At 49.9% G+C, this 24,903-nt stretch overlaps 1 protein-coding gene across 2 annotated transcripts in view; it reads left to right on the top strand.

Annotated features, from left to right (window-relative positions):
- Positions 1 to 24,681, top strand: part of Olfml2b (olfactomedin like 2B) — a 35,469-nt gene extending 10,788 nt beyond the window's left edge. Inside the window, exons 4-8 of one of the 2 annotated variants that reach the window (XM_021198013.2) lie at positions 4,376 to 4,552; positions 8,166 to 8,391; positions 10,339 to 10,842; positions 22,929 to 23,105; positions 23,612 to 24,681. In XM_021198013.2, coding sequence (XP_021053672.1) covers positions 4,376 to 4,552; positions 8,166 to 8,391; positions 10,339 to 10,842; positions 22,929 to 23,105; positions 23,612 to 24,213 — 1,686 coding nt within the window. In that variant the 3' untranslated portion in view covers positions 24,214 to 24,681. Of the gene's footprint in view, positions 1 to 4,375; positions 4,553 to 8,159; positions 8,392 to 10,338; positions 10,843 to 22,928; positions 23,106 to 23,611 lie in introns of both variants that reach the window. The other variant, XM_021198014.2, reaches the window with a different exon arrangement.
- The last annotated feature ends 222 nt before the right edge of the window (positions 24,682 to 24,903 follow it).

Here is a 24,903-nt window from a genome sequence, read left to right on the forward strand (position 1 = left end):
ACCGCCTCTTCAGAAGGGCTCTCTGTAGTCTTCTCTCCTGTGTGGCTTCCTTAAGTGTGGCTTTGCAGAGTACACCCTGCAAAGGCAGAGGGTCAGTGATGTTTTCAATATACATTTCAGCTTTCCTTAATTCAATTTACATCTTAATATGAGTTCAACGTATCACCTCTCCTGGGGTCATATATGCTTCAAATCTAATTTGCTACTGTGGAATGCAAGCCTTACTTCTTGGCTAAAGGTATAGGAGTCAGCCTTCCATCTGCTGGCTTAGGAACAGCTCATAGCTGCCAGGACATAAGGGAGCATATGGCTTGGTTTGGGGGTGTCTGAGACTTCTGACTAACATGGAAACTCATCTCCGGGGATCTGGGACTTATCTGGTCTGACTCCCTTTCCAAGTTTGGGATCTCCTGAGGGCAGCTGGGTAGTCGTGGTCTTTGTTCCCCAGTCCTGGCCCAGCAGCACCTGATACAACACAGGATGCTCAACAGCTGTTTAGTTGGGGGGGGGGGATTTAGAGTAGCAGCTGGTGGCTCCCTTACCGTGTCTGCCTGCTCCACCAGCTGTGGTCAGAGGGATTGGGCCACAGCCTCTCTATCCTGCCATCAGGAGCATCAGCTGCTCCCAGCTGCTCTTCCCGCTCACTCCAGCTACCTCAGTAAGAGCTGGGAGACAGCTGTCAGCTGGGGTGGCTGTCCCTGGCCATCTGTTCTGGGTTGTAACCCTGAGGGCGTAGAAGGGGAAGGAGACAGTAGATCCCATTCACCCCCAACACATGTGTACAATACCGTTGCAAGACCACTTCAAGCTTGCTAGCATCCGTACTTGAGCCTGGTGTGCACCTAGCCATATCTTCCAGGTAGCCTGCTGCATGACTTGGGAGCAACGTTTGACCTCTGTGTAGCCTGGCCCAGCTGCCTCCGCCAAGCATCTTATGTATCCCAGGGTTCTTTCTTTCCTGCCTGCCTCATCCATATCAACCATAGCTCTTCTTTTCTTTCACATCTGTTTCTATGACTGTAAGGGCCACTCAGCATCACCAATACATCTCCAGGCATAATTCACCCCAAGCACTAAGCCACACACAACTGTTTGTCTGTTCTCTATAGCAAGCCTGGGCGTGGTGGATGCCTTCATTCTTCCTCCAGATGGCCTGGAGAGGTATCATTGACGGCTTAGTTACATAGCCCGACTGGGAACTCCAGAGCCGTTCTCCCCGCATCCTCTTCGTGGTTCTGGTTAGAAAGGCAAGGCCATAGAGAGATGCCAGAGCTCTGCCGCCTTTCTCCCTGATTCTAACAGTTTTGTCCTAAGCAAAGCATCAATGGCACCTTCTGTCTCTACCTGCCATGCCCACCCTCGTCCAATAGCTATGAAAGTTCGGGGTAGAATTTGCACCCCAAGGACACTCTTTCCCCATGCTCCCCCCCCACCAGTGTGCAGATTTGGGTGCATTGGCTTCTACACCTCACCAAAGTGTTTGCTGACCAGCTGCTGAGCTGTGTGCTCAGGAACGCCCGTGCTGAGCCCAGTTCCACCTATGTGTTGTTTCTGCATTGCCTAGGGATTCTGCCCAACTCACACGCTCTCTTCTTCTGCTCTTTGTACCCCTAGCCACAGCTAGCACTGGTACCTTTACCCATTTGATCACGTAGGCTTACTCTTAGATGACAGTCTGCCATGCCTAACTGCATGTCTCTAGCATGTGGCACTTCTTCAGTGAACCCTCCCCAGTTCCCTAGCTCTGCCTAGTCTGGGGACTCATAGTCAAGCATCCAGATCTTTAATTGTGATCAGCCTTCTGTTCCAGCCCTCTGGGGTGCCTGCTCTTTCAATTCCCTCCCCACCCTCCACTTAATGGTGCCAGGATCCTTGGCAGGGACTATGTAGTGTGCTGGCTTAAGCCGGATAGGCACCCTTCTCTCTGTCTTCAATGCACTCTCCATGAGGTGAGTTATATACATCGTAAATGTCATGGTCGCAGCTGTCCCAGAGGGGAGGAGCTCAAGGCATGAGATCATGAAGTTCACTTATTTGCCAGGGTAGGATACTAAGCACTCGGAGTGGGTAAATGCCACGTCCCACACCTCCAAGAAGTGCCCCACAAAAGGCCTTTGGTATGAGGAAGGCAGAGCCTTAGGGAGGGCCGGCAGTCATGCATGGGAGGTGTCTGAGTGGAGGTAGCCACAGAGGGGCGGCAGCTGCTCCTGCCCTGGGGACATTAGCTGGCTCAGCCCAACAGGCTGATGGGGGTGGGAGGGTGATGCCCCCCCCCCAGCCTAATGTTTATTCAGGCGGCCACCAGGCTTTGCTATTCCCACGAGGGAAATTCACTATACAGCACCTCTGGGTTTTCAGAGCTGGCCTGCCTCAAACCCTCCTCTGTGGAAATCCCAAATAATGGCCCCGCTGAAATCAGAAAGGGGATTGAGGACTATAAATCAGTGGGCAGCAAACCCCTGGGATCCCCGGGGGGGGGGGTGGGCAGAAGGGAGGAGTTGCACCTGTGGGCTGCTGTGACCGCCCAGAGAGTATTTCGCTGAAGCCCCCCCCCCCTGCTCAGGGGTGTTAGAAACCATGGGGGCTGCCTTTCACATAATGAGGATACTCAAACCCACTTGCCCCACCAGCCCGAGCACTCCAAGTTCTGTTCTCTGGCCGTGTTTGCTCATTGTTCAGTCTGTTGCTTACTTTCCCCTCACTGAAGGTAATCTTCCCCAGGGTGGGTTCCGCACGGGTCTTGCTCACTAAGCCACCTCACATGGCCTCCTCAGCATCCATGCACGGACAAAGACATTACACAGCTGTCTCTGCACTGTCCGGCTTTCTTCTCTGTCTTAGGATAAGAAGCTGTGACAGGAGCAGCTGCTCTATGCTGGTTATTATGGATTCCAGAGACCAGGAACCTTTCCACTCACCCAGGATGACTTTGGCTGATATAAGCAGCTTGGCTCCCACTTCCGTGCACTCCTTCTAGAGCTACCTGGAACTTCTTTTTAAGGCAGCATTCACTCCTCAAACTCCCAGATGGACCCAGCACACCTGGAGATTTGGGGGAAAAATGCAGGTTCTTATTCTGCAGGTCTGGGAAAAGCCTGGGGAGTTTGCGTTTTTTGACAAGGTCCTGCATGGTGCTGATGGTCCTGGTGGTCTCTTGTCCATACTTTGAGTAGTGAGGGTCTGTGGGAGTCCAGCATCCTGAGTTGCTCAACGGATGCTGGATTTGTGCATCTAAAAGCAAACGATAAGGCTGCTCTGGCATCTTTAATGTGCTTGGTACTGCTGAGGGCTTGCTGGACTGGTTGGGTACCTTGAGTGGTCCAGGACGTGAACTTCAGGAGTAACGGCCAACAGGCTGGTGATGAGTTAGCTCTGCCACTTTGTATTTATTATTATTGTGAGTGTGTGTCATAAGTGTATGTATGCCTCAGCACGCATGTAGAAGACAACTTCGTGGTGTCTTTCTGTGGGCTCTGAGAATGGAACGTCTGTCTCCGGGCTTTTGAAACAAGTATCTTCGCTCTCAGGCCGTCCTCCTAGCTCTCTGCAAGTGTTTTAAAATGACAGTTACCAAATCTCATCCTTACTGTAGGGCTCAGCAGTCTCTCTAGGTTAGGCCTGAATGCTGGGGTCCATTCAAATGATGTTGCTACGAACAGTCGCAACCTAGTATTTTCCTTATGCATTCAGATGTTTCAAATTCAATCCTCATAATCATGCATAGGGAATGGGCCAGTAATGTCAGCTTTTTATTGATGGAAAATGGATATGGGTGGAGTTGAAATGATTTGCCTAAGATCACAGAGCTGGGAATAGCAGCAATGAGGCATGAGCTGAACACCCTCCTCCTTACCTATAGTTTCAGCCACTGCGGCTCTGAAAGCTTGTTAGGAGAGACCACACACACTCACTCAGGGTGAGTTCTCTGGACAAGACCCTTTCTCACAGACTGTAGCTTCCACAGCTGACACTGTGCAATTCAGAGAGTCTGGCTTGGGCTAAGCACCAGAGAACGCGGTGCTTAGCCCAGGCAGTGGTATTAGTAGGGAAGCTATGATAGTCTGGGTATTTCTAGCAGGTGGGTGTCTGGAAACGCTGCCTGGGCACCTGTCACTGGTTCCCAGGACAGGGCTAGGCACATGTATGGCCCTGATCTTTTCTTGGCTCCATCCTCTGAGCCATCCCCATGTCTATACATCACCCACTCTGAGCTCATCCCCATGTCTTATCTCCATTCTCTGACCCATCTCCATGGCTGCAAATCTCCATGCTTCAAGCCATCCTGCCTCTGACTATCTCAAGGTTGCTAGTTACCTATTGTCTGTCTTCAAAACATTTTAACTTAACCCCTTTTCAAAAACCCTTTTTTCCCCAGGAAGTCTCTAAGAACCTCACCAAGGAGAATGAGCAAATCAAAGAGAACGTGGAAGAAATCCGAACAGAGCTGAATAAGCGAGGCAGGGAGAACTGCTCTGACAACACCCTGGAGAGCATGCCAGACATCCGCTCAGCCCTGCAGAGGGATGCGGCTGCAGCCTACGCCCACCCAGAGGTATGACCCCATCTTGCCAGGGCATCTCCTGGGCCTGAAAGAGTGAGATCAGCTTGAGGAAGAGCTCCTTCCAACGCCAGGGTCTCAATTCTGTGTAACAGCCCCATAGGTGTGACGGGTAGGGCTTGGCCCAGCTTCACCCAACATGAACAGCCAAGGAAGTTCAGAGAGGAAGGGTGGAAGTTGGTACTCAAATCTGGGTCTTCTGAGCCTTGGTACTGTTCTCATGATATCCCATGCTGCTCTCTTGAGCATCCCTTGTAGGACATACATGGGACCATCTGCGTTTACATCTCTCTTAGCATCGTTATGAACATCACATTTTTTTCTCTCTTGGAAATGCTTCAGCTTGCAGACAGTAAATGATTTGGTTCCCCCTATTTATAAGGGCTTCATTAGTCACCTTTCTCACTGTCTGGTTATGACTGCAGTTCTGGAAAGCAGGCCAGACATAGGTCAATATCCCCATCTTAGAGATGGATACAGATCCTGGATCAGCTGGAAAGTAGTAGCAGAACATTTCAGCCCCTGTTCCTCCCACCAACTTGTGTCCCTACCACAAAGCTAGCCCTGTATAAGATGGCTAATATAGTGTTGAGTCATGCCACAAGACCTGCTTGCATAAAAAGATCTCTTCATTTGGTGACTTTCTCCAAAAAATCACTAGCTAGTCTTGGTGGTACACACCTTTAATCCCAGCACTTGGGAGGCAGAGGCAATTAGATCTGTGTGAGTTTGAGGCCAGTGTGGTTTACATAGTGAATTCCAGGACAGACAGGGCTATGTGATGATGATGATGATGATGATGATGATGATGATGATGATGATGATGGACAGACAAGGCTATGTAATGATGATAATGAGGAGGAGGAGGAAGAGGAGGATGAGGAGGAGGAAGAGGAGGAAGAGGAGGATGAGGATGATAAAAACTTCTATGTGGTTAAATATGGTTACATGCAATATAGGGGGACAGCAACATTTCTGAGACCAGGCTCACTTTAACTGGTCTCTCTGGGTTTATGGTGGATGGCAGAGCTGAGATACACTGCTGTCTTGGGTAACTGTTCTGGGTATGTGTTGGGCAGAGCCTAGGTTAGTTAGAGATTGAGCTGGTTCTTCTGTATGCTATGATATGTAAAAGGTTGTGAAGCGTGTTTCTCAGCTTTCTGCTACTATAACAAATTACTTGAGATAATCGATTAAAAAAGAGGAATGGTCAAAAGACTTGATTTCAGAAGTTTCAGCTCATTGTCATTGCTTTGGGTGGGGAGTATGTGGTAAAGCTCTGCCAGTCACCCCAGGGCATAGTGAAGCAGAGGAGAAGGTGCCAGGGCCCTATGACCTAACTTGTCCCACTAAGCCCCATGTCTTAAAGCTTGTACTACCTCATAGCACCATGAACTAGACACCAAGCCTTCAATAAATAGACTTAAGATCCAAATTATAGCAGGTCACATTGCTTTGTGGGACTCTGTTGCCTGGGTCATCGTAAATTTGGGTGGAGAGGATGGAAGGCTTTGTGTGTAGGCTCAGAACTCTCGTTGTTTGATTAGTTGATGGGTGTCATCTCTCCTAGACTAGCGTCAAACTAGCTATGTAGCCAAAGACGGCCTTGAACTACTGATTCTCCTGCCTCAAAGTCCTAGGTGCTGGGATTACAAGTGTGTACTACCATGCCTGGTCTATGTGGTGCTAGGGACTAAGCCCGGGACTTTGGGCAAGATCAATCACTCTACACACCAAATTCCGTTCCCGGCTTACAGGCTCAGAACTCTTGGGTAAAGAAACTCATTATAGTGGGGCCAAGGAGGCTTACCTAGGGGGCTTGGGAACTTTCAAGTACATGTGTTCTGATGACACATGGGGACTCTGAGACAACAGGCACTATGATGTGTGGACTTCCCCAAGAAGTCAAAAGCAATCTCGTGCTGTAAAGCGAGGAACAGCAGTCATTACCTGGCTTTGATGTTTTTGAAACATAATATTCCCTCATAAATAATTTGTCTCATTTTTTAATGTCCCTTACGTGTTGGCCACTGAAACATGTGTTTATCCTGGTGGGTGGGTCACCCCTGAGGTACCTTGAAATCACCCCAGAAAGGGATGTGAAGGTACCTGAAATCACCCCAAAACCAGAAGCTCTGGGAACCAGAAAGGGTATCTGCCCCTCACACTTGGCTTCTGTGCCTCTCGTCTCAGCCCCCACCGCCCAGTGCAGCCAGCATTTCCTTACCTTCTGCTTCCAGCTTCCCAGTCAGCCAGCTAAGCTGGAGAATGCGGTCTGTCATCCTGATGACACATTCTGTGGTACATTCAGAAACCCAGCTCAGATTTCCCGAGGGCAAACTACAAACCAAATCAAACACACCAGACTCTTTTTCTCCTTGCTCAGCAAAGTCCTTCCCAGGCCTTCCCTGAGTCCCCACAGCACACAGTGCTGAAGTTAGCATAATCCACCCAGCCAGGCTAGAAGCGCGGAGGAAGATGCAGGATGCCCAAAGGTAGGCTCTTCTCCCCGTGTGTACGCAACAGCCCTGTGTCTTTGGTGAGCGCCACGCTGCAACAGGGGAGATGGTTAGTTTTGGTTCTTGCAGATGATGTCAGACAATTCTTGGAATGGCTAGTGATTATTTGTAAGGTGGTCTTCCAACGTGGTCCTTGTCTAGAAGGTTGGCGGAGAGGAACAGGGATTAGGTTGGTAGTGGAAAAGGCATTGTGGGTGTGGGAACACTGGATGCCAGGAGGTGAAATCATTTGGCAGACTCTTGGGTGAACAGAGAGGCAATCAGAACATGGTGGGGGTCGCCCAGTTCAACTTGCCGCCAGCGAATCCAAGGAAATTATATGTTGTCTGGCAAAGGCTGTCCACCGTCTTGCTCCATATCCTTGGCTGGGACAAAGAACTGCAGTCCCTGCCCTTTCCCGAGAGCCTGGACCTAAAGTCAGTCCCTGGGGTTTGCCACAGAGAAATGACAGCTGGCTTCTCTGACACAGAGGGAAACCAGCGCCAGCCATTAGAGGCCACTGGGCATTTGAGGTAGAGGCTGCGGCAGGAGCCTCTTGTCAACCTCCCAGGCAGCTCTTTCCACTGGGAAATGAAACATCTTCCACGTCCACGCGCTGGGCACTTGCCAGACCACAGCCCTGAAGACATGGAGATGGTGGCCACTTTTTGGAAGGCCAATAAGTAGACCTGAGGTCACAGCCAATGTGACTTCATGTAAGGAGGAACACGGGCCCTTTAAGGACAGCCATATCTGTTGCACGGTCTGGTTAAACTCTCTTCATGGGAAAACAAGCAGAGACGATGGGAGATGTGGTTGGAAGTGAGCATGGTGGGTTTTCCCCAGGCTGGATCCTAAAGGTCAGAATGAAAGAAAGTCCTGTTTGCCCCCTCTGTGCACACTGAGGTGGTGGGGTGGGGAGACAGTTTGACCACGATGACTGGACTGGATCACTACAGCTAATGTGGCCCTGTTTTGCTCAGGACCAGGCCCTCTTGGGAAGTGCGGCTGCATTTGATTGTGGCCTCTGTTCCAGCACTGTTCGTCCTGTCCCACGCCTCTGATCAGGGAGTGACCTGACCTTCCATTTTGTCCCCTCTGAGGAACAGTATGAAGAGCGGTTTCTGCAGGAGGAAACTGTGTCACAGCAGATCAACTCCATCGAACTCCTGAGGACGCAGCCACTGGTCCCGCCGGCAGCGATGAAGCCCCAGCGGCCTCTGCAGAGACAGGTGCACCTGAGAGGTCGGCTGGCCTCCAAGCCCACCGTCATCAGGGGAATCACCTACTATAAAGCCAAGGTCTCTGAGGAGGAAAATGACATAGAAGAGCAGCGTGAGTCCGGGTCAGAGGGACAGGGATTTCATACCCCATCCTTAGTGCAGGGTTGCCGTTGTCCCAGCGTTTGCTGAGAAGCCTTGGACCTTAACCTCGCTGCGGTTCGAAGACACTGTGACAAAGGATGGATGAGCTGAGGGACATTTGCATCCTTCTGGTTTACAGATAGGGAAAGCAAGGCTTGGGCAGAATAGCTTTCTTGGAGATTCTAAGTAAGCTCTGCCATCTGCTCCTCTCTGTGGTCTTCAAGTTGGCTGAATTTCCAACACCTTCTCTTGGCAGCCTTCACCCTTCCTGCCTTTCCACAAAGAATAGATGAGCTCACTTCTACATTCCTCCATGGCTCCTGTCATCTTCATTTTCCTCGCCCAAAGGTTTTCTGGTGCTCAGACTCATCTATGAACGTCAGAAACTTCTGTCCTAACATCTCTTCCAGCTTCTGTCTCCAACCTTCATTCTCCTCTTTCTGTCACTTATTTTGACCAATGAAATCCTGAACCTTTAGTTCTAGTGTTCCCTCCAGGCTATGCTGCCAAGGCTTAAGCTTAGCTCTCTGTTGCTCAGACTCATCTGTGAACTTCAGAAATCTCCGTTCTAGCATCTCTTCCAGCTTCTTTTTATGTTGTCGTTCTAATATTGCAGCAACTGCCATGTTTTGATTTGCCAGCCTTAATACCTTAGTAAATTATCCTCTAGACTTTACTTCCAAGTTTTCTTTCTATCTCCTTGCTGTTCACGGTGATTGGTGAATGGTGGAATTCTTTTTTTTCTGGTGTCTCTTCCAGCTCTTGCTCACCCCTTACCCGCTCTTACCGGCCCCAGTCAATTCCTTTCCTCTGGTCTCAGGAAACAGCCTCCCCAGCTACGTCCCTGCTACACCTTGTTCTTTCATCCGATACTTTATGCTCAACCTGTAGCTGCAGCTGCAGAGTTAACCCGCATTAACCGTGTTCTCCGATTCTGACTACCAGAGCGCTCTGTCCCACTGGACCCACTTCCGGTCCAGCCCTTAGGGTGTTTCCTCCCTGCCCCACCCCCGCAGCATCATCTCCCTTCTGGTGTCCCGGTGAAACTCTGATTTCTAGCTTTCCAGCTATTTTTAACACGTAGAACTCGGTGTCCCCTCTCATACATCCTTCCACGTTTTGTCTGCTCATCCATCTCACTCAGAATTAAAACTGACCTCTGTGCGGAGACCCCAAGCTGCCCACGATCTAAGTGCTGGCTTCCTCTGACCCTATCTCCCACTTGTACCCTCTACTGGGTCCACGCTGGTCTTCTCACTGCTCCTCAGCCTCAGCAGACTTGTTCTGCAACCCCTACCCCCGGGCTTCGTATTACTGTTATTTCCTGTGCCACCCGCTCCCCCAACCAAATCCTCCCCTGCCCTCCCCAGCCTCCATGTTGCATGGTCTACTGTTAACTTTCTCAGGTTCCCAGCCAGCTCAGTAGGTCTCATTTGACCAACCATTCTATTCACTCCTCAGGGGGTTTATTGTTTTTATTTTCTTTCTCTAAAATGATTCTTAGCTACTGTTTTCCAGGCTATCCTTGAACTCACAATCCTCCTGGCTCACTTTCCCAAGTGCTAACATTGCCGATGTGAGCTGCCCAGGCTCATAGCCCATGACTGCTCTTCCCCAGGCTGGAGTAAGGACAGTAGCAAATTGTTCAGAGCCTCTCAAGGGAAAACACTCTTCTCCCCATTTTCCTGGCCAGCGTCTAAGTCCCCAGCCAGAAGGGTTTGGGATGGACCTCAGCTAGAGGGCTTGCATACAATGCACAAAGCCCTGGGGGTCCAGGTAAAATCTGGGCTGTACTTGATCTCTAAGCTCACTGCAGGTGTCAGAGCAAGGAGCCTCCTTCACCTGCCTGTTGCCACCCATCCTTGGCCAGAGTGTTCCTTGTCCTGTGCCACAAATGAGCCTTGCATTTGTTCCACAGATGATGAGCTTTTCAGTGGCGACAGTGGAGTGGACTTGCTGATTGAAGATCAGCTTCTAAGACAAGAAGACCTACTGACAAGTGCCACCCGGAGGCCAGCAACCACTCGTCACGCTGCTGCTGTGACAACTGACGCGAGCGTTCAGGCCACAGCCTCATCCTCAGAGCCTGCACAGGCCTCAGCACCCAGCCTTGTTGAGCCTGCTCCCCAGGCCTCCGATAGACAGCTCTTGGCAACCCCGCAGACTACCACAGTGTTTCCAGAGCCCACGGGGGTGATGCCTTCTACCCAAGTCTCACCCACCACCGTGGCCCACACAGCCATCCAGCCACCTCCAGCAATGATTCCTGGGGACATATTTGTGGAAGCTCTACACTTCCCCCTGTTACCTGACACAGTTGGGACGGACATGCCAGAGGAAGAGGGGGCTGCAGGGCACGAAGCAACCTCTGCTGGTCCCATCCTGAGCCCAGAAGAAGAAGACGACATTCGGAATGTCATAGGTAAGTCCTTCTTCCCTGGACTGGTGCTCCTCTGGTCATTTTGGTAAAAGGGAGAGGGCTTTGTAGAGGACAGGAACTGGGAAGCTAGGCCCCTAGCTGGGGTAGAGCACTGGCCTTGCATGAGTGAGACTCGACTCCGCCAAAGCAACGCAACACAAGAGAGGCCAGTGGAGGTGTGTCTCTGGCCAGTAGTTAGTTTCCACAGCAAGCAGCAGCCTGGCCAACCTTTTGAGCTTGTAACATGACATTGTCGCTGCAGAGTTCACACTGGAGAACTGTGCTATAGAGTTAGAAAAGGAAAACCTGCAAAAAAAAAAAAAAATCTTATATTTTAATTGATTTTACAAGTTTGTATTGGACTGCAATGCTGGCCACATTTATCCATGGGGGCTGTTTGAACATTTCTGAAGTATTTCATATGTAAATGTGTCAGTGACGAGAGTATCAGTCTCCTTTCTGACATACACATGAAGGCATAAAATGAGCACCATATTGCTGTGAGTAACTTTTCCAAATAAGTGTCTGTCAGCAACAGCAACCATGGTAAGGTTGTCAGGCCATGAACTAGCAGAGGATTCACTCGTATTGGGGTGGCTCCAGAGTCAAAGCAACATAGGGTCAGGTATGTTGGTTAGTTTGTATCAATGTGGCATAAGCTAGAGTCATTGGGAAGAGGGAATCTCAACTGAGAAAATGCTTCCACAGCGTCGACTTAGAGGCACGTCTCTCAGACATTTTCTTGATTCATGACTGAAATAGGAAGGTCCAGCCCACTGTGGGTGGGGCCATCCCTGGGCAGGCAGTCCTGGGTTATATATGAAAACAAGTTGGGCAAGTCATCCATTGGCACTGACTGCTTCAGTTCCCGCCTCCAGGTTCCTGCCTCCAGATTCCTGCCTTGTCTTTCCAAATGATGAACCAGATGAACCCTTTCTCCTTGGGTTGCTTTTGGTCACGATGTCTTATTACGCAATAGAAACCTTAACTAAGAAACCAGGGAATAGGCAGTAGCATAGGCCATCGTGGAGAATTTAATACGCCCAGAGCTGGGGGGCACAGGGATGCTAGGGCACCCCTGAGTGATGCTCTGACAGAGAGGTGGAAGACAGAGCTGAAAGCAGAGCCAGCTGCTGTGCCAGGTGCTAGGAAGCATGGCACGTGTTGGCAAAAGGGGGCACGTGAGTTGGTTTCAAAGGATGAATAGGAATGTTCTATGTAGAAAGAGAGCCTTCTGACTGACAGGTCTGGTGGGGCAAGGTAGATTCTAGAAGCACGGAGAAGACAGGTCTTCTGAGAGCTCCATGGCCACAAAGAAAAAGGAGAGTGGGGAGTTGGGGCAGAAAATAGAAATCATTATAGAAGACAGCTGACTACCTGGGTGTGGTGGTATGAATTTGAAATCCCAGGATTCAGCAGGCCAAGGCAGGAGGAACTCAAGTTTGAAGCCAGCTTGGGCTATCTAGCAAAGCTCTATGTTAACAATTAAAGTAAATTAAAGTTTAAGAAAATGATAACTGTTTATTAAGTTGCCACTCATTAAGAGTGGCTGGATGGGAATGCTGTTGAGTGGAGGCTCTGTCAAATGTCCGGGAAAGCCACAGCTTCAGCAGAGGGCAAGGTCTGTCTCTTCAGCATCGCTTTCTTCTTCCTAGCTCCCATTCCTTTGGTAATCTTGTTCCCAGCCCCTCTTCAGCATGTCATGCTAGCTCTAGAGGCAAGGCTGTACGGGGAGCACCTGCTGAAGGCCACACACCTGACCTCTGTACCTTCTCTCCTGTCCCTGCCATTGGCTCTATGACCTTGGCAAAGCCCCATCTTTCTCTGAGTCTCAAATAGAGTTGTCAGTTTGCCAAGTAGCTTTTTTTCCACTGTGTTCTGTGGTTTTCGGCGGGAAGTTTGTAAGGATGTACTATATTATAAGGGGTTCTAATCAGAGGAAAGTCTCAGAAAAATGCCAGAGTGGAAGTAGGAGACAGGTAGTGTCCTTGTTACTATTCTGTTGCTGTGACAAAACACTATGACCAAGGCAATGTATAGAAGAAAGTGTTTAATTGAGCTTGTGGTTTCAGAGGGTTAGAGTCCATGATGGTGGAGCGAAGGCATGGTAGCAGGAACAGCTGAAAGCTCTCAGCCTGATCTTTAAACAGGAGGCAGAAAGAGAGAGAGAGAGAGAGAGAGAGAGAGAGAGAGAGAGAGAGAGAGAGAGAGAGAGAGAGAGAGAGAACATGGGAAAGGGCAAACATTTGTTTTGAAATCTCAAAGCCTTCCAAAGTGACACACCTCCTCCAACAAGGCCACACCTCCTAATCCTTCCCAAGCAGTTCCACCAACTGGGGACAAAGCATTCAAACATAAGCCTACAGAGGACATTATCATTCAAACCACTACAGGGAGTAAGACTCCCCTGGATAGCATCTCAGGAAAACCAGCCAGAAGGCAGCACTTCAATAGCAAAGGCTGGGCTGGAGAAGGAGAAAATGTTTTGTTTTGCTGTCTGTCTGTCTGTCTGTCAGTCTGTCTGTCTATCTCTGTTTCTCTCTCTCTCTCTCTCTCTCTCTCTCTCTCTCTCTCTCTCTCTCTCTCTCTTTTTTTCTCTCTCTAGTGTGTGTGTGTGTGTGTGTGTGTGTGTGTGTTCACATGTGTATGTGGGTATGCATGCACATGTGTGTGGCAGTCCTGAGTTGACATGATGAATCTTCCTTGAGAGCACTCCACTTTATTTATTGAGGCAGGATCTCTCACTGAACCTGGAGCTTGCAGAGCCTATCTAGTCTAGCTAGCCAGCTTGCTCCTGGAATCCCCATCTCTGCCTCCTGAGTGCTGGGACTACAGGTAACTAGCGTGCTACCCTGACTTTTAAGTGGATTCCGGGGACCTGAACCCCAATCCTCTCACTTGTGTTTTGCCTCCTAACCATCTCTCTAGTCTTTCCTTTCCTTTCCTCTCCTCCCCTTTCCTGTCCCCTCCTCCTTACTCTCCCCCCTTCCCTTCCCCACCCTCCCTCCCCTTCCTTCCTCTCCTCTCTCTCCCACCCTGCCTTTCCACTCTCCTTTCTTTCCTTTTTACTTCCATGGGGTGAAAAAGCCAAAGGCCAGTTAATTCCCCACTGCACAGATAACCACCTTTTTAAAGACCCGGGTCCTTCTTCCTGTCTGCTAGAATGTGCTAGACTTTGAGTAGAGAGCTCTCTCCTACCCTAGCTGAGGGCTGCCCTGGACCTACAGCTCCAGGCCCAGCTCCTACCCAGCTCCGTTGGCCCCGTACTCCATGCTCCAGCTTCCTGGTACCCTTCCTTGAGTGGGAGGGGAGGTTCCTTTAGCTGTTTCACTGTTTGTCTCCACGGCTCTGTGCAGGTAGCTGGACAGCTCAAAGTGAAGACAGTCTGTAGGCAAGGTCCATATACCTTTGGTCATAAGGCCATTGGTTTGCGCCTAGGAGCCTCTTCTCCCATAGACTAGTTAACAAAAAGGGGACCCCCTCCCCCACTGTCTTCATATGGTTCTCACCCCAACCTCTCCTACCTATCTTCCCAGGTTTTGCCTCCAGTGGATCTTTAAACCACTGTAATTGCCAATAGGTACCTATCTGGAGTTCACAGGTCTTGGCCCTCTTAGTAGCTCAGCTGGCATGCAGATAACCCCTGTATCCTGACAACCATATACCTGGAGACAGGAACTAGAGATTGGGGACATGTGTTTTCCTGATGCTCAGTATTCTGTTTGACTGGACTGAGTCTTGTAGATCCTGGCAGAAGGCTCTGGCCTCTTCTATCTAGTCTGAAAAGAACTTGGACAGTGACATAAATGGAGTGTTCTGTTCAGATGCCGAGGATAGGATGAGAGTGTAACCCAGGGAAGAAATTTCACACGAACATACAATGCGCTGTGGTTATACTCACCACCTCTCCTAATCCCTCTTGTTAGCCCCCCTTCCCCTCTCAGCCCCTTCTTCCTGACCAGTCCTCCTCCCCCAACAGCTCTTCAGGGAGAGGCAGGGCCTCATGGGCACCTCCCCTATCCATGATGAAATGTTGAGGGGCTAAATCAGCTGCTGTGTGCTCATGGCTGCACAGGGTCAAGTCACATCTGGATGGCAGCGTTTTGTGGCGGTCCTTCCTATCCTCTTGGCTCTTACATTCTCCCGGCTCTTTGACTAATTACTTCTAACCATCTCTTGCCATCAAGTGCCTCCCACTGGGCGCTGTTAGTGTGGATATGGTCTTGTTACTAGAACCTTCTCTGCAAACTTGTGACTTTCCGGTGCCTGGCCAAGCAAGAACGGTGTGCTGATACCTCCTGGTCATCAGCGAAATAAAAGTCATTTGGCTGAAACATAGAGGCCACTGAGTTGCTGCTGGCAAAGGTAGGCTGGTGTTTTGTTGTTTTTATTTGTTTGTTTGGGTTTGGGAGAGGGGTGACTGTTTTGATTTCTTACACAGTTTAAGATGTATTTTTTTTCCTTTTCTTTTTCTAAAAACACAAAATAAGACAAAAATCACTTGGGCCTACAAGTCACGATCTCTCTAACTCCATTTCCTGAGAGCTAGGATCATAGGCGTGGATGAGCTACCATATGCTTTTTATTTTTATTTTTTTGAGATAGGGTCTCTCTACATAGACCTGGCTATCCTTGGGATCACTATGTAACCCAAACTGGTCTACATCAATCTTCTTGCATCTGCCTCCTAAGTGCTGGGAATAAAGGCATGAGTCACCATGCCTAACCTTACTATGTCGTTTTAAAGGCAATGTTATCCAAGTTGGCCTCAACCTTCATCCTCTGGTCTTCCTGATTCTTTTGAGTTTTGAAATTGTAGGAGTGCATCACTACACTCGGGGTTTATGTAGTGCTCAGGATAAACACTAGGGCTTTGTGCATATGAGCAACACTCCACAGACTCTAAAAGGAATATTACCCCAGGTTTTTAGGCCTGATTTTGTAATGGCCTAAGATACCTAGAGCTATCCTCAAGAAAGTATTAAATCCTCAAGAAAATTTCTAACACAAGTAAATAGGAATTGGTTTTTACTGGACACTGAAGTGTAGCTGTAAGAGAGGGAGAAGGGAGATCTTGGCAGTGTCCAGTGACAGCCTGGGCACAGAAGAGACTGAGGACCCAGGAGCCTGGTGCCTCTGCTCAGCTGCTCCAGCTGCTATGGAGAACTAGAACGCTTGTGTGAATGACCACAGCTCGGCAGATTCCTAGACTTTATTGGTGCCAAGTCCTGATGTGATTTTTAGACGGGGCAGCGGCGGGGGAGGGAAGGACAAAGAGGACAGTCAGCTTACGACAATAGCAGCAAGCGTCTTGAATTTGAATCTATCATGATCTGTAAAGAATGTCTCTCCCACAGAGCACACAGCCTGAGAAAACCCAGGGTTTGGCCAACCCCTCTGGCAGCGGTGTGAGGGGCCAGGCCTGCCTGCCTTAGGTCAGTCAGGGAGGCTGCTCCAGAGACACCCAGGGAGAAGGATGCTGATGTGGGCTGGGGCTGTGCTTTCCAGAGCCTCTGTGGCTCTTCCTACAAAACAGACAGCTCCCTACCACAGGCTACAGGCAAAAAAATTCTAATAACTCCTATAACCCAGCCGTCAGCTCACAGGGAATCTGGCTGTCTCCTGTAACGGGCCCAGAAATGAGTCTATAAAGTGGAATTGCTCCCTTAGATGTATACAGACCAAAGTCTGAGGCCCTCAAGAGGGATAAGTCCTTTGTACATCAAGTTTCGCCCCTTGGTGCCAGGCCACGCCACAAGGTTCCAGACTGAGGGAGGCACGATCATTCCCTCAGTGGGGCTGACCATGGGAGGGGGCCAACAGCCAGGGTGGTAAACTTGTCTGGAGGCACAGCAGGCATCAGATGCATGCACCCACTTCTGCAGTGGGGCTGTCTACCCAAAGGCAGCCATGGATCGCAGGTTCACAGGACAGAGAGGAGCCCTACCGCAGAGGTAAGCGCCAGGCTTGGCAGGGGAGGGAGAACAGCCTGGGTGTTCTGGCACAGACTGGCATAGGAAAAACTGCTGCACATCCGTATTAGTTATCTTTCTGTTCCTGTGATAAGACACCAAGACCAAAAGTCACTTAAGGAAGAGTTTGTTTGACTCGCAGTTCCAGAGGGCTAGAGTCCATAATGGCTCAGAAGACACAGTAGCAGACAGCAGGAGCAGGGACCTGGCTGGTCACATTTCCTATCCATACACAGGAAGGAGAGACTTAACAGGAAGCAGGATGATTCTCAAAGCCTAAGGCCAGTGACATACTTCTTCCAGCAAATGTAAACCTCATAAAGGTTCCATAACCTTTGCAAATGATACATGTGCCCATGGGGGGATATTTTCTCACTCAAACACCCATACCTTAAGAATTTCAGAATGGCAGCTTCAGAACATTAACATGGAACAGACTCTCTGAATATAAGGGCCCTATATTACTACACGGGTCATAGGTTCATCAAGCTATCCCTGGGCATGGCCCCCATTGTCAGCGTCCCTCCCGCCAGCAGGAATGACACCTCACAACAGGATTCTTCTGCACACGTTTATTGGGATAGCTTGATTGCTGAGGTAAAAGACCCCCGAGCCCGAAAACTGGTGCTGCTTATATATGCTTAGGATAGGCGTGGAGCCTCCTGATTGGATATGCCATCAGAACCTCATTAACATGCTCCAGGGCGAGCAGTGACTCAGCGGATACCCGAATGCACATGCGCACATTGCTTGTTTATCAAGAAAGCACGCAGGAAGTTGGCGCCATCTTGTAATGGCGAATTATCTGGCTTCCCACACCCCATGAGGCTAGAAATGGGTGAGAAACCTCCAACTGGCCATCTTAGGACTGACGTCACTCTGTGGCATGTTTCTGTGTGTGTGTGTGTCCTTACATTTGAATGCCTTTGGGTCAGTTGCTCTTCAGAGCCCCCATCTCTGTGGCAGCCCGTTGTCACATGCTCAGTCCAAAGACTCATTTAGAAGCAGTTGGGTGAAGACTTGAGAGAGATGGTGAGAAATAAGAATGGCGATGCTGGAGGGACGGAGATGATAGGATGGGGACTTGGGGCTTCCCATGGTACCTAGAAACAAGTCCCTAAGGGCTTCAGCAGATGTATGTTGTGGGAAGGCAGTTCTTGTGGTCCTCAGTAGGCGGGCTAGAAGGAGACAGGGGTGAATCCACAAGACAAGAACTGGCATGAGCCAGACCAGCAGCAGTGAGGTCTAAACTAAGTCTGTGGAGGGGAAAGTCTGAGGGGTGAGAAGGATGGAAAATGAATGCTCTCAGAGACCACTTGAAGAAGCATGGGAGGCAAAGGAGATCTCAGGATAACCCGAGCCTCTGGCTTGGTTAGTGGATATCATGCTATGTCAGGAGATACAGATGCCGTAGGCTGTGAATAGAAGCAAGTGAATATGCTAGTTAATAACCAGGTTTGAGGAAGCACAAGGTCACCCAGGGGCAGATGTCAGATAGGCCACTGGATGCACCAGACTGGACTATGATTCTTTAGGAAGAGCTGAGAGCAGAGGAAGGCACCTGGGAGGGGACTGAGTGCTAAGAAGGTACACATGGGGGGTGGGGTGGGAACTCTGAGACAGTGGCCAGAGGAAGCCAGGGAGGGAGGTTCCACCTCCAGAGATGGTTGGGAGTGCTGCAGATGGCTCTCGAGGGCTGCTGACCTAAGCAGAGGCTTGGGCAGGATAAGAGGATGCCAGGATCCCTGAGAGGCAGTGGCAAGTATGTACAGCATCAGGTAGTGAGAGGCTAAGAACATGTAGGCACAGTGAAGGGAGCACCCCGTGGGATGAAGGAGCACCTCACAGAAGGGCCAGTTGGCAAGCGGACAGTGGCGCAGGGTCATACATTGGCTGCTATGTTTGTCTAAGGTATGACATGCCAGCAGGTATAAATACTAAGGGGGCAGGATCCTTTCCTTCTGGTCCTGATAAGCTTTCTATCAAGGGATACCTGCCTCGAAGGACTGTTGATGATCGAGTTTAGAACAGGAAGTGCTCAGTGAACGTTACTGTCTGCCAACATCACTCTGGTAGCTCTGCTCCGGGAAGATGAAGAAGGGCCGCACACAGAGCTCTCCTCCCCAAGGCTCTGTGAACCTCCCTTTATCTCTCGCCTTCTTTCTAAGGCTGATTGTCTGTGACCATGGGTGGGAGCTTTGAAACTATATCAGTTGCTTCGTTGCTGTTACAAAATCCCTGACCGGAAGCAAACTTAAGGAAAGAAGGGTTTATTCTGGCTCACTTTTGAGAGTGCAGTCCATCATGGGGTGGCAGGGAGCAATGATGGCAGGACCTTGAAGCAGCTGTTCACATCCTTTCTACAGCCAGAAAGCAGAGGGTGAGGCACGCTGATGGTTAACTCATGGTCTTCTTTTCATGTGGTCCAGGATTCTTGACCATGGGATGATGCTGTCCACAGCTAAGGTAGTCTTCCCACAATCCCTCACAGACTTGCCTTTATGATTCTAGATACCCTCAAACTGACAATTTTAACCATCACAAGAACCATCCCAGGTTCATCTGAGCATGGGGATGTATTCGGGCACCACAGTCTGCTAACTCTCCTGGATGTCTTCAAATGTACTGACGGTCCTGCCTTCCCAAATGGACTTGCCCATTCTGTAAGCTTTTCTGTACCTCGGTGGCATGTGGAAATTTGTCCTGAGGATCCAGATATCAGCATTGCACAGTTGTAAGCTGGAGACTGTCCTCTTGCTGCAGAAGCAGGGACATCTCCCCCTGCTCCAGAAATTGACCTCATCTATATTCATCCCCACTTGGACAAACTGCCGTGGGCCTACTAGCTAAAAACAATAGACATTTATTCTCTAGCAGTCCTATAGGTTAGAAGTCTCAAATTAGTTTTATAGGGCTAAATTTTTGGTGTTAGAAGTCTGGATCCTTCCAGAGGTTCCAGGGGAGGGGAACCCATGGCTTGTTTTTCCAGAGTCCACTCCCTGCCAGCATTTTGTGGCCAGTGGCCATATCAGGCCAGTCTTTCCTTCCATCATTACAACGCCTCCTTCTCTTTGTAGGCCATTTCCCTGCCTCTCTGGTATGTGGATGACATTTAGAACTCAGATAATCTGGGCTAGTCTCAAGATTCTTGACTCCATCACACAACATCCTTTTTGCCATAGAAGGTCACTTTCGTGAGTCGGAAGGGTTAGAGCCTAGATACCACTAAGGGCCTGTCTTTTAGCATATTTTCCCGTTTCTGTGACAAAATACTCTAACAAAGACAACTCAATGGAAAGAGGGTTTATGCCAGCGTACGATGCAAGGTACCTTCTGTGGAAGGGAAATCAAGGCAGCAAGAGCTCAACGCAGCTGATCATAACACATCCACTACCAGAAAGCTTGGGTAATGGCTTTGTGGTACTGCATTGCCAACATTGTGCACAGGTTATCCCTCTTCAACACAACCATGCTAATCCCCCACAGGAACACCCAGAGACCTATCTTCCCAGCAATTCCATACTCAGCCAAGTTGACAGTTAACACTGCTGATCACAGAGCAGCTACACAGACCACCCTCTACCGTCAGGGTGAATTCTCCGGGTACATTGTGAAGAAGTTATGGTCCAGGGCGATTAATGGGGGGTGCAGGGGAGCAACAGGGCAAATTGGAGTTAGTGGTGGGACCAAAATGGAGGCTAGTCCATTGGCTCCAAGCCCATGTGTATTTATAGTCCTACATCAAGGTACTGCCACTGGACACCTCAGGGCTGAGATTGGACCCTATAAGGGTTTGGTTATCCCTGGTGCTGTCCAGGAAATAAAGAATTGATTTTGGCTACCTTAATGTGTAGTGAGAGAGGGGCGTGGCTAGGGCAACTGGGCTTCAAGGCATGGCTGGTAGAGAGTTGGTGTCCTTGTGGGACTTTGCCAAGGAAAGAGGCACATCCTGGGGATGGCAGGAGAGGGCTCACCTCAGCTGGGGGGAGAGTGGCTTCTCCACTGGCAGTCAAGGTCCCGCTTAGCTCCAGGAAATGAGATTATTTTCCATCTCACTGCTGCCAGGCTCGGCTGGAGACTTCTGTTTTATTGTCTTGAACAAATGAGCTCAGATGTGAGGGAATGAGACACTGGTGGGTGGTTTCTGTTGTTTGTCAAATGGAGACAGAGTCTCTCCCCACTCTGTCAGAATGGAACCTCATCAACCCCACACAGAGCCTCCTAAAGCCAGCCATCTGCACCTGATGGGGAAGCCTGCCTGGAAAAGACTGCTCAGCCCAGTTCTACCCCATGTCTGCCCCAGAGCCAGAGCCAAGGCACAACTGCCCTTTCCTGCACTGCCAGCTGCAGATCTTGGGTTCCCCCTGCCTCTGATCGCTGGAACACAGATTTCATGCAGCAGGCTGGAAGTGTTTGAATGTAGAGTTGCCTGGAAATTAGAAAACTCCGAATCCAAGCTATAGACCTGTATGATTCTTGCCCCGAATGTCAACACCCTTGTTGTCCAGGGCCCACTGGTCTTGGGGGCAGGTGGGACGGTGTTTGCTGGTGCCTGTGGTCAGAAGGCCCTGAGGAATCTCTGGAGATGAGGGGCATTCGGTTCTCCAGTTATCCTCTTTCACCAGGGCCACACTAATACAGGAACAGAAGCGTGCGTGCTCGAGTACAAATAGTTCTAGTGGCCCGGGTACCAGCCCATTCCAAAGAGCCATTTGGAAGAGAACTGCTGGATTCCAGCTCCACTACGGAAGACTGGAGCTTTAAAGGAGGCCCTACAACTAGAGTAAGCTAGTGGGCACCCTGCCCTTCCAGCCTCCCCAGCAGGGTTGACAGACAGCCCGTCCCTGGTAGGAACAGATAGAGCATGGACCTGTAACAGTTCCTAGGGACATGAATGCCCACCCTCCAGTCATTGTTGCTCCAGGCTGGTGGGGTACAGCTGTGTGCTCCTGGCTGTCCCTGTCAGAGTTCTTTCTGCATACATGTCACTCTGTTCCCAGTCCCCACACCCAAGTGTCAGACCATCTGCTGGTGCCTGTGGTGTGCCAGAGAATTTGTGTCCTGTGTTCTGAGAACACAGGGAAAGCCACAGCCCTAGTTCCCTCGGTACTTATGCTCTTGTTAGGATGGGATGTGGGAGAGACAGAGAGGAGAGAGAGAGAGAGAGAGAGAGAGAGACAGAAACAGGGAGTGGGGGATGTGCAGAGGTCTGGTGACCAGCAGTGAGTGCTTGCCTAGTGTGTATGAAGCCCTAAGTACAATCCCTAGTAACTAATACACACACACACACACACACACACACACACACACACACACGGGGGGGGGGGACATATCCTGTAATAGAGGTATTGTTGTGACCATAAAAGAGAAAGAGCTATAAGAATATGTTCTGGCGGGATGTGGGGGAATGGGGTGCCTCAGTGGACCCATGCCAAGGCATCCCTTCCCCCTGATGGACCAGCCACACACAGATATAATATAGAATAGAGTATTTTTAGGGCATGGGGAGGGGAGTTAAGAGAGTAGTAGAGGCAGAGAGAAAGAGAGAATAGAGAAGTGGAGGCCCGGCATGACCACGAGGAGAGAGGGGGTAAGGGAATGGGGAGAGAGGGGACAAGAGGCAAGAGAGAGGCAAGAGTGTAACAGAGAGAAGAGGGGCCAAGCAGCCCCTTTTATAGGGCTAGGCCTACCTGGCTGTTGCCAGGTAACCGTGGGGAGGAGCATACCTGGCTGCTGCCAGGAACTGTGGGGGTAAAGTTTAGAAAGAATACCAACAAATATGTTCATAGTACTGTAGTAGCAGAGCTCAACAGAACAGGACAGAATGACATTCTGGGAGATGGTATGGTACCCCAAAATGACTTTTGATCTTTGCCTACTAAAGGGAAGGATCAAAAAAATGGAGGTCGGGTGGCATCACAGTGGCCCACCATGTTGACTCTGGGCAGCTTTGTGGGAGTAGAATTCAATGGGAAGATGCCGGGATGCCAGGGGTCAGGTTAAACAGGGCTGCTAAAGGCTGCCAAGACTTCACCTGGAGGGGCCAGGAGAAACTTAAGGAGGAAGGAGGGCACCATTAGCTCACTCCAACCCTTCCACACCTCTCTTCTGCATTAGGAAGGTGCAAGGACACTCTCTCTACAATCACGGGGCCGACCACACAGAACACATACGGACGGAATGAAGGGGCCTGGATGAAGGACCCCCTAGCCAAGGACGACCGCATTTACGTAACCAACTATTACTATGGCAACACGCTGGTCGAGTTCCGAAACCTGGAGAACTTCAAACAAGGTTTGTGAGTCAGCTCTGATGTGGCAGTGTCTGCCCAGGCTCTTTGTCCTCTGCCGATCGTGGCACAGCGGTGATGCATGAGAAGCAGGGCATCCTCCATGGATTGCCAAAGGGCATTCCCTGGAAGGGTGGTCACCTCTATTGCTCTCTCTCCCACTCTGTGCTCTCTTGGCTCTGTTCCAGCTTCGGGGATACGGATGAACTTGAGCTAATCTAGAAAAACAGCCAAACATCCTTCTTTCCCCATGGCCCTCGACAGTTTACAAATCCCAGTCAGATAGATGAGTATGGGGCCCTTGGAGCACACAGGTTCCAAGTGAAGCAAGCGAGATGGCTCTCGCTGTTCTACAGCCAAGGATGCTGGGTGTGACCAGTAAGCAATGTGGCATAGGACACTAGAAAGTAATAGAGCCAAGGTGCTATGCCAGGTGTGCAGACCCTAGTCCGTAGCTGGTTCCATCTCAGGCTGTGCTGCCCTGAAGCTTCCCACCCTCTTGCCACCGCAGGTCGCTGGAGCAATTCCTACAAGCTTCCGTACAGCTGGATCGGCACGGGTCACGTGGTCTACAACGGCGCCTTCTACTATAACCGGGCCTTCACCCGAAACATCATCAAGTATGACCTGAAGCAGCGCTATGTGGCTGCCTGGGCCATGCTGCACGATGTGGCCTACGAGGAGACCACACCCTGGCGGTGGCAGGGCCACTCGGATGTGGACTTTGCTGTAGATGAGAATGGCCTGTGGCTTATCTACCCAGCTCTGGATGATGAAGGTTTCAACCAGGAGGTCATTGTCCTGAGCAAGCTCAATGCCATGGACCTGAGCACACAGAAGGAGACCACGTGGCGCACTGGACTCCGGAGGAATTTCTATGGCAACTGCTTTGTCATCTGCGGGGTACTATATGCTGTGGACAGCTATAACCAGAGGAATGCCAACATCTCCTATGCCTTTGACACACACACCAACACACAGATTGTCCCTAGGCTGCTGTTTGAGAATGAATATTCATACACCACCCAGATAGACTACAACCCCAAGGACCGCCTCCTCTATGCCTGGGACAATGGCCACCAGGTCACCTACCATGTCATCTTTGCCTACTGACACACTTGACCCTGCAAAAAGAAGCACAGTGGGACCACTAGCACCTTGTGTGTGTCTGTGTGCATGTCTGTGTGTGAGATTGTGCAGGTGGGTGTGTGTTGTTTTAAAATATATTATTTTGTATAATATTACAAGTGTAAAATGACAGTTTGGGTCTATTTTTTTTTTATATGGATTGTAGATCAATCCATAGGTATATGTGCTGGTCTCATCCTTCACAATTTATATTTTTGTGCAAATGAACTTCTTCTGACCAGTAACTACCTTCTTTCGTGCTCTGAACCTCTGGCTCCAGAGCTAAGGGTTGGAGGGTTTCTTTCTCCGGGTCTTGCAGCCAGGAGCAGGGGGGCAGGGCTCAGGAAGAAGTGCTAAGTGGCGGCAAAGTTTTTATGTATTAGAGAAGTTCTTAAAACTCAGAAAAAAATACCTTTTTTTTTTTTTAAATAAAGGAGATATTTTAAAATCCTTTCCCGGCTCATTTTCGTTTCTTGGGGATACATTTAACTCAGTGTTAGCTTTCTGCTCCTCCAGGAGACTGGGTGCTCTTCAGAAGCATTCTTTGTGAGGTGGCGTGCACCTGAGATCTTAGAAACATTGGGGTGCAAGACACCCCCTGCCTTAGTTAGGGTTTTACTGCTGTGAACAGACACCATGACCAAGGCAGCTCTTATAAGGACAACTTGTAATTGG

The sequence above is a fragment of the Mus pahari genome, chromosome 5 (genome assembly GCF_900095145.1).
Source record: "Mus pahari chromosome 5, PAHARI_EIJ_v1.1, whole genome shotgun sequence".
Taxonomy (NCBI): domain Eukaryota; kingdom Metazoa; phylum Chordata; class Mammalia; order Rodentia; family Muridae; genus Mus; species Mus pahari.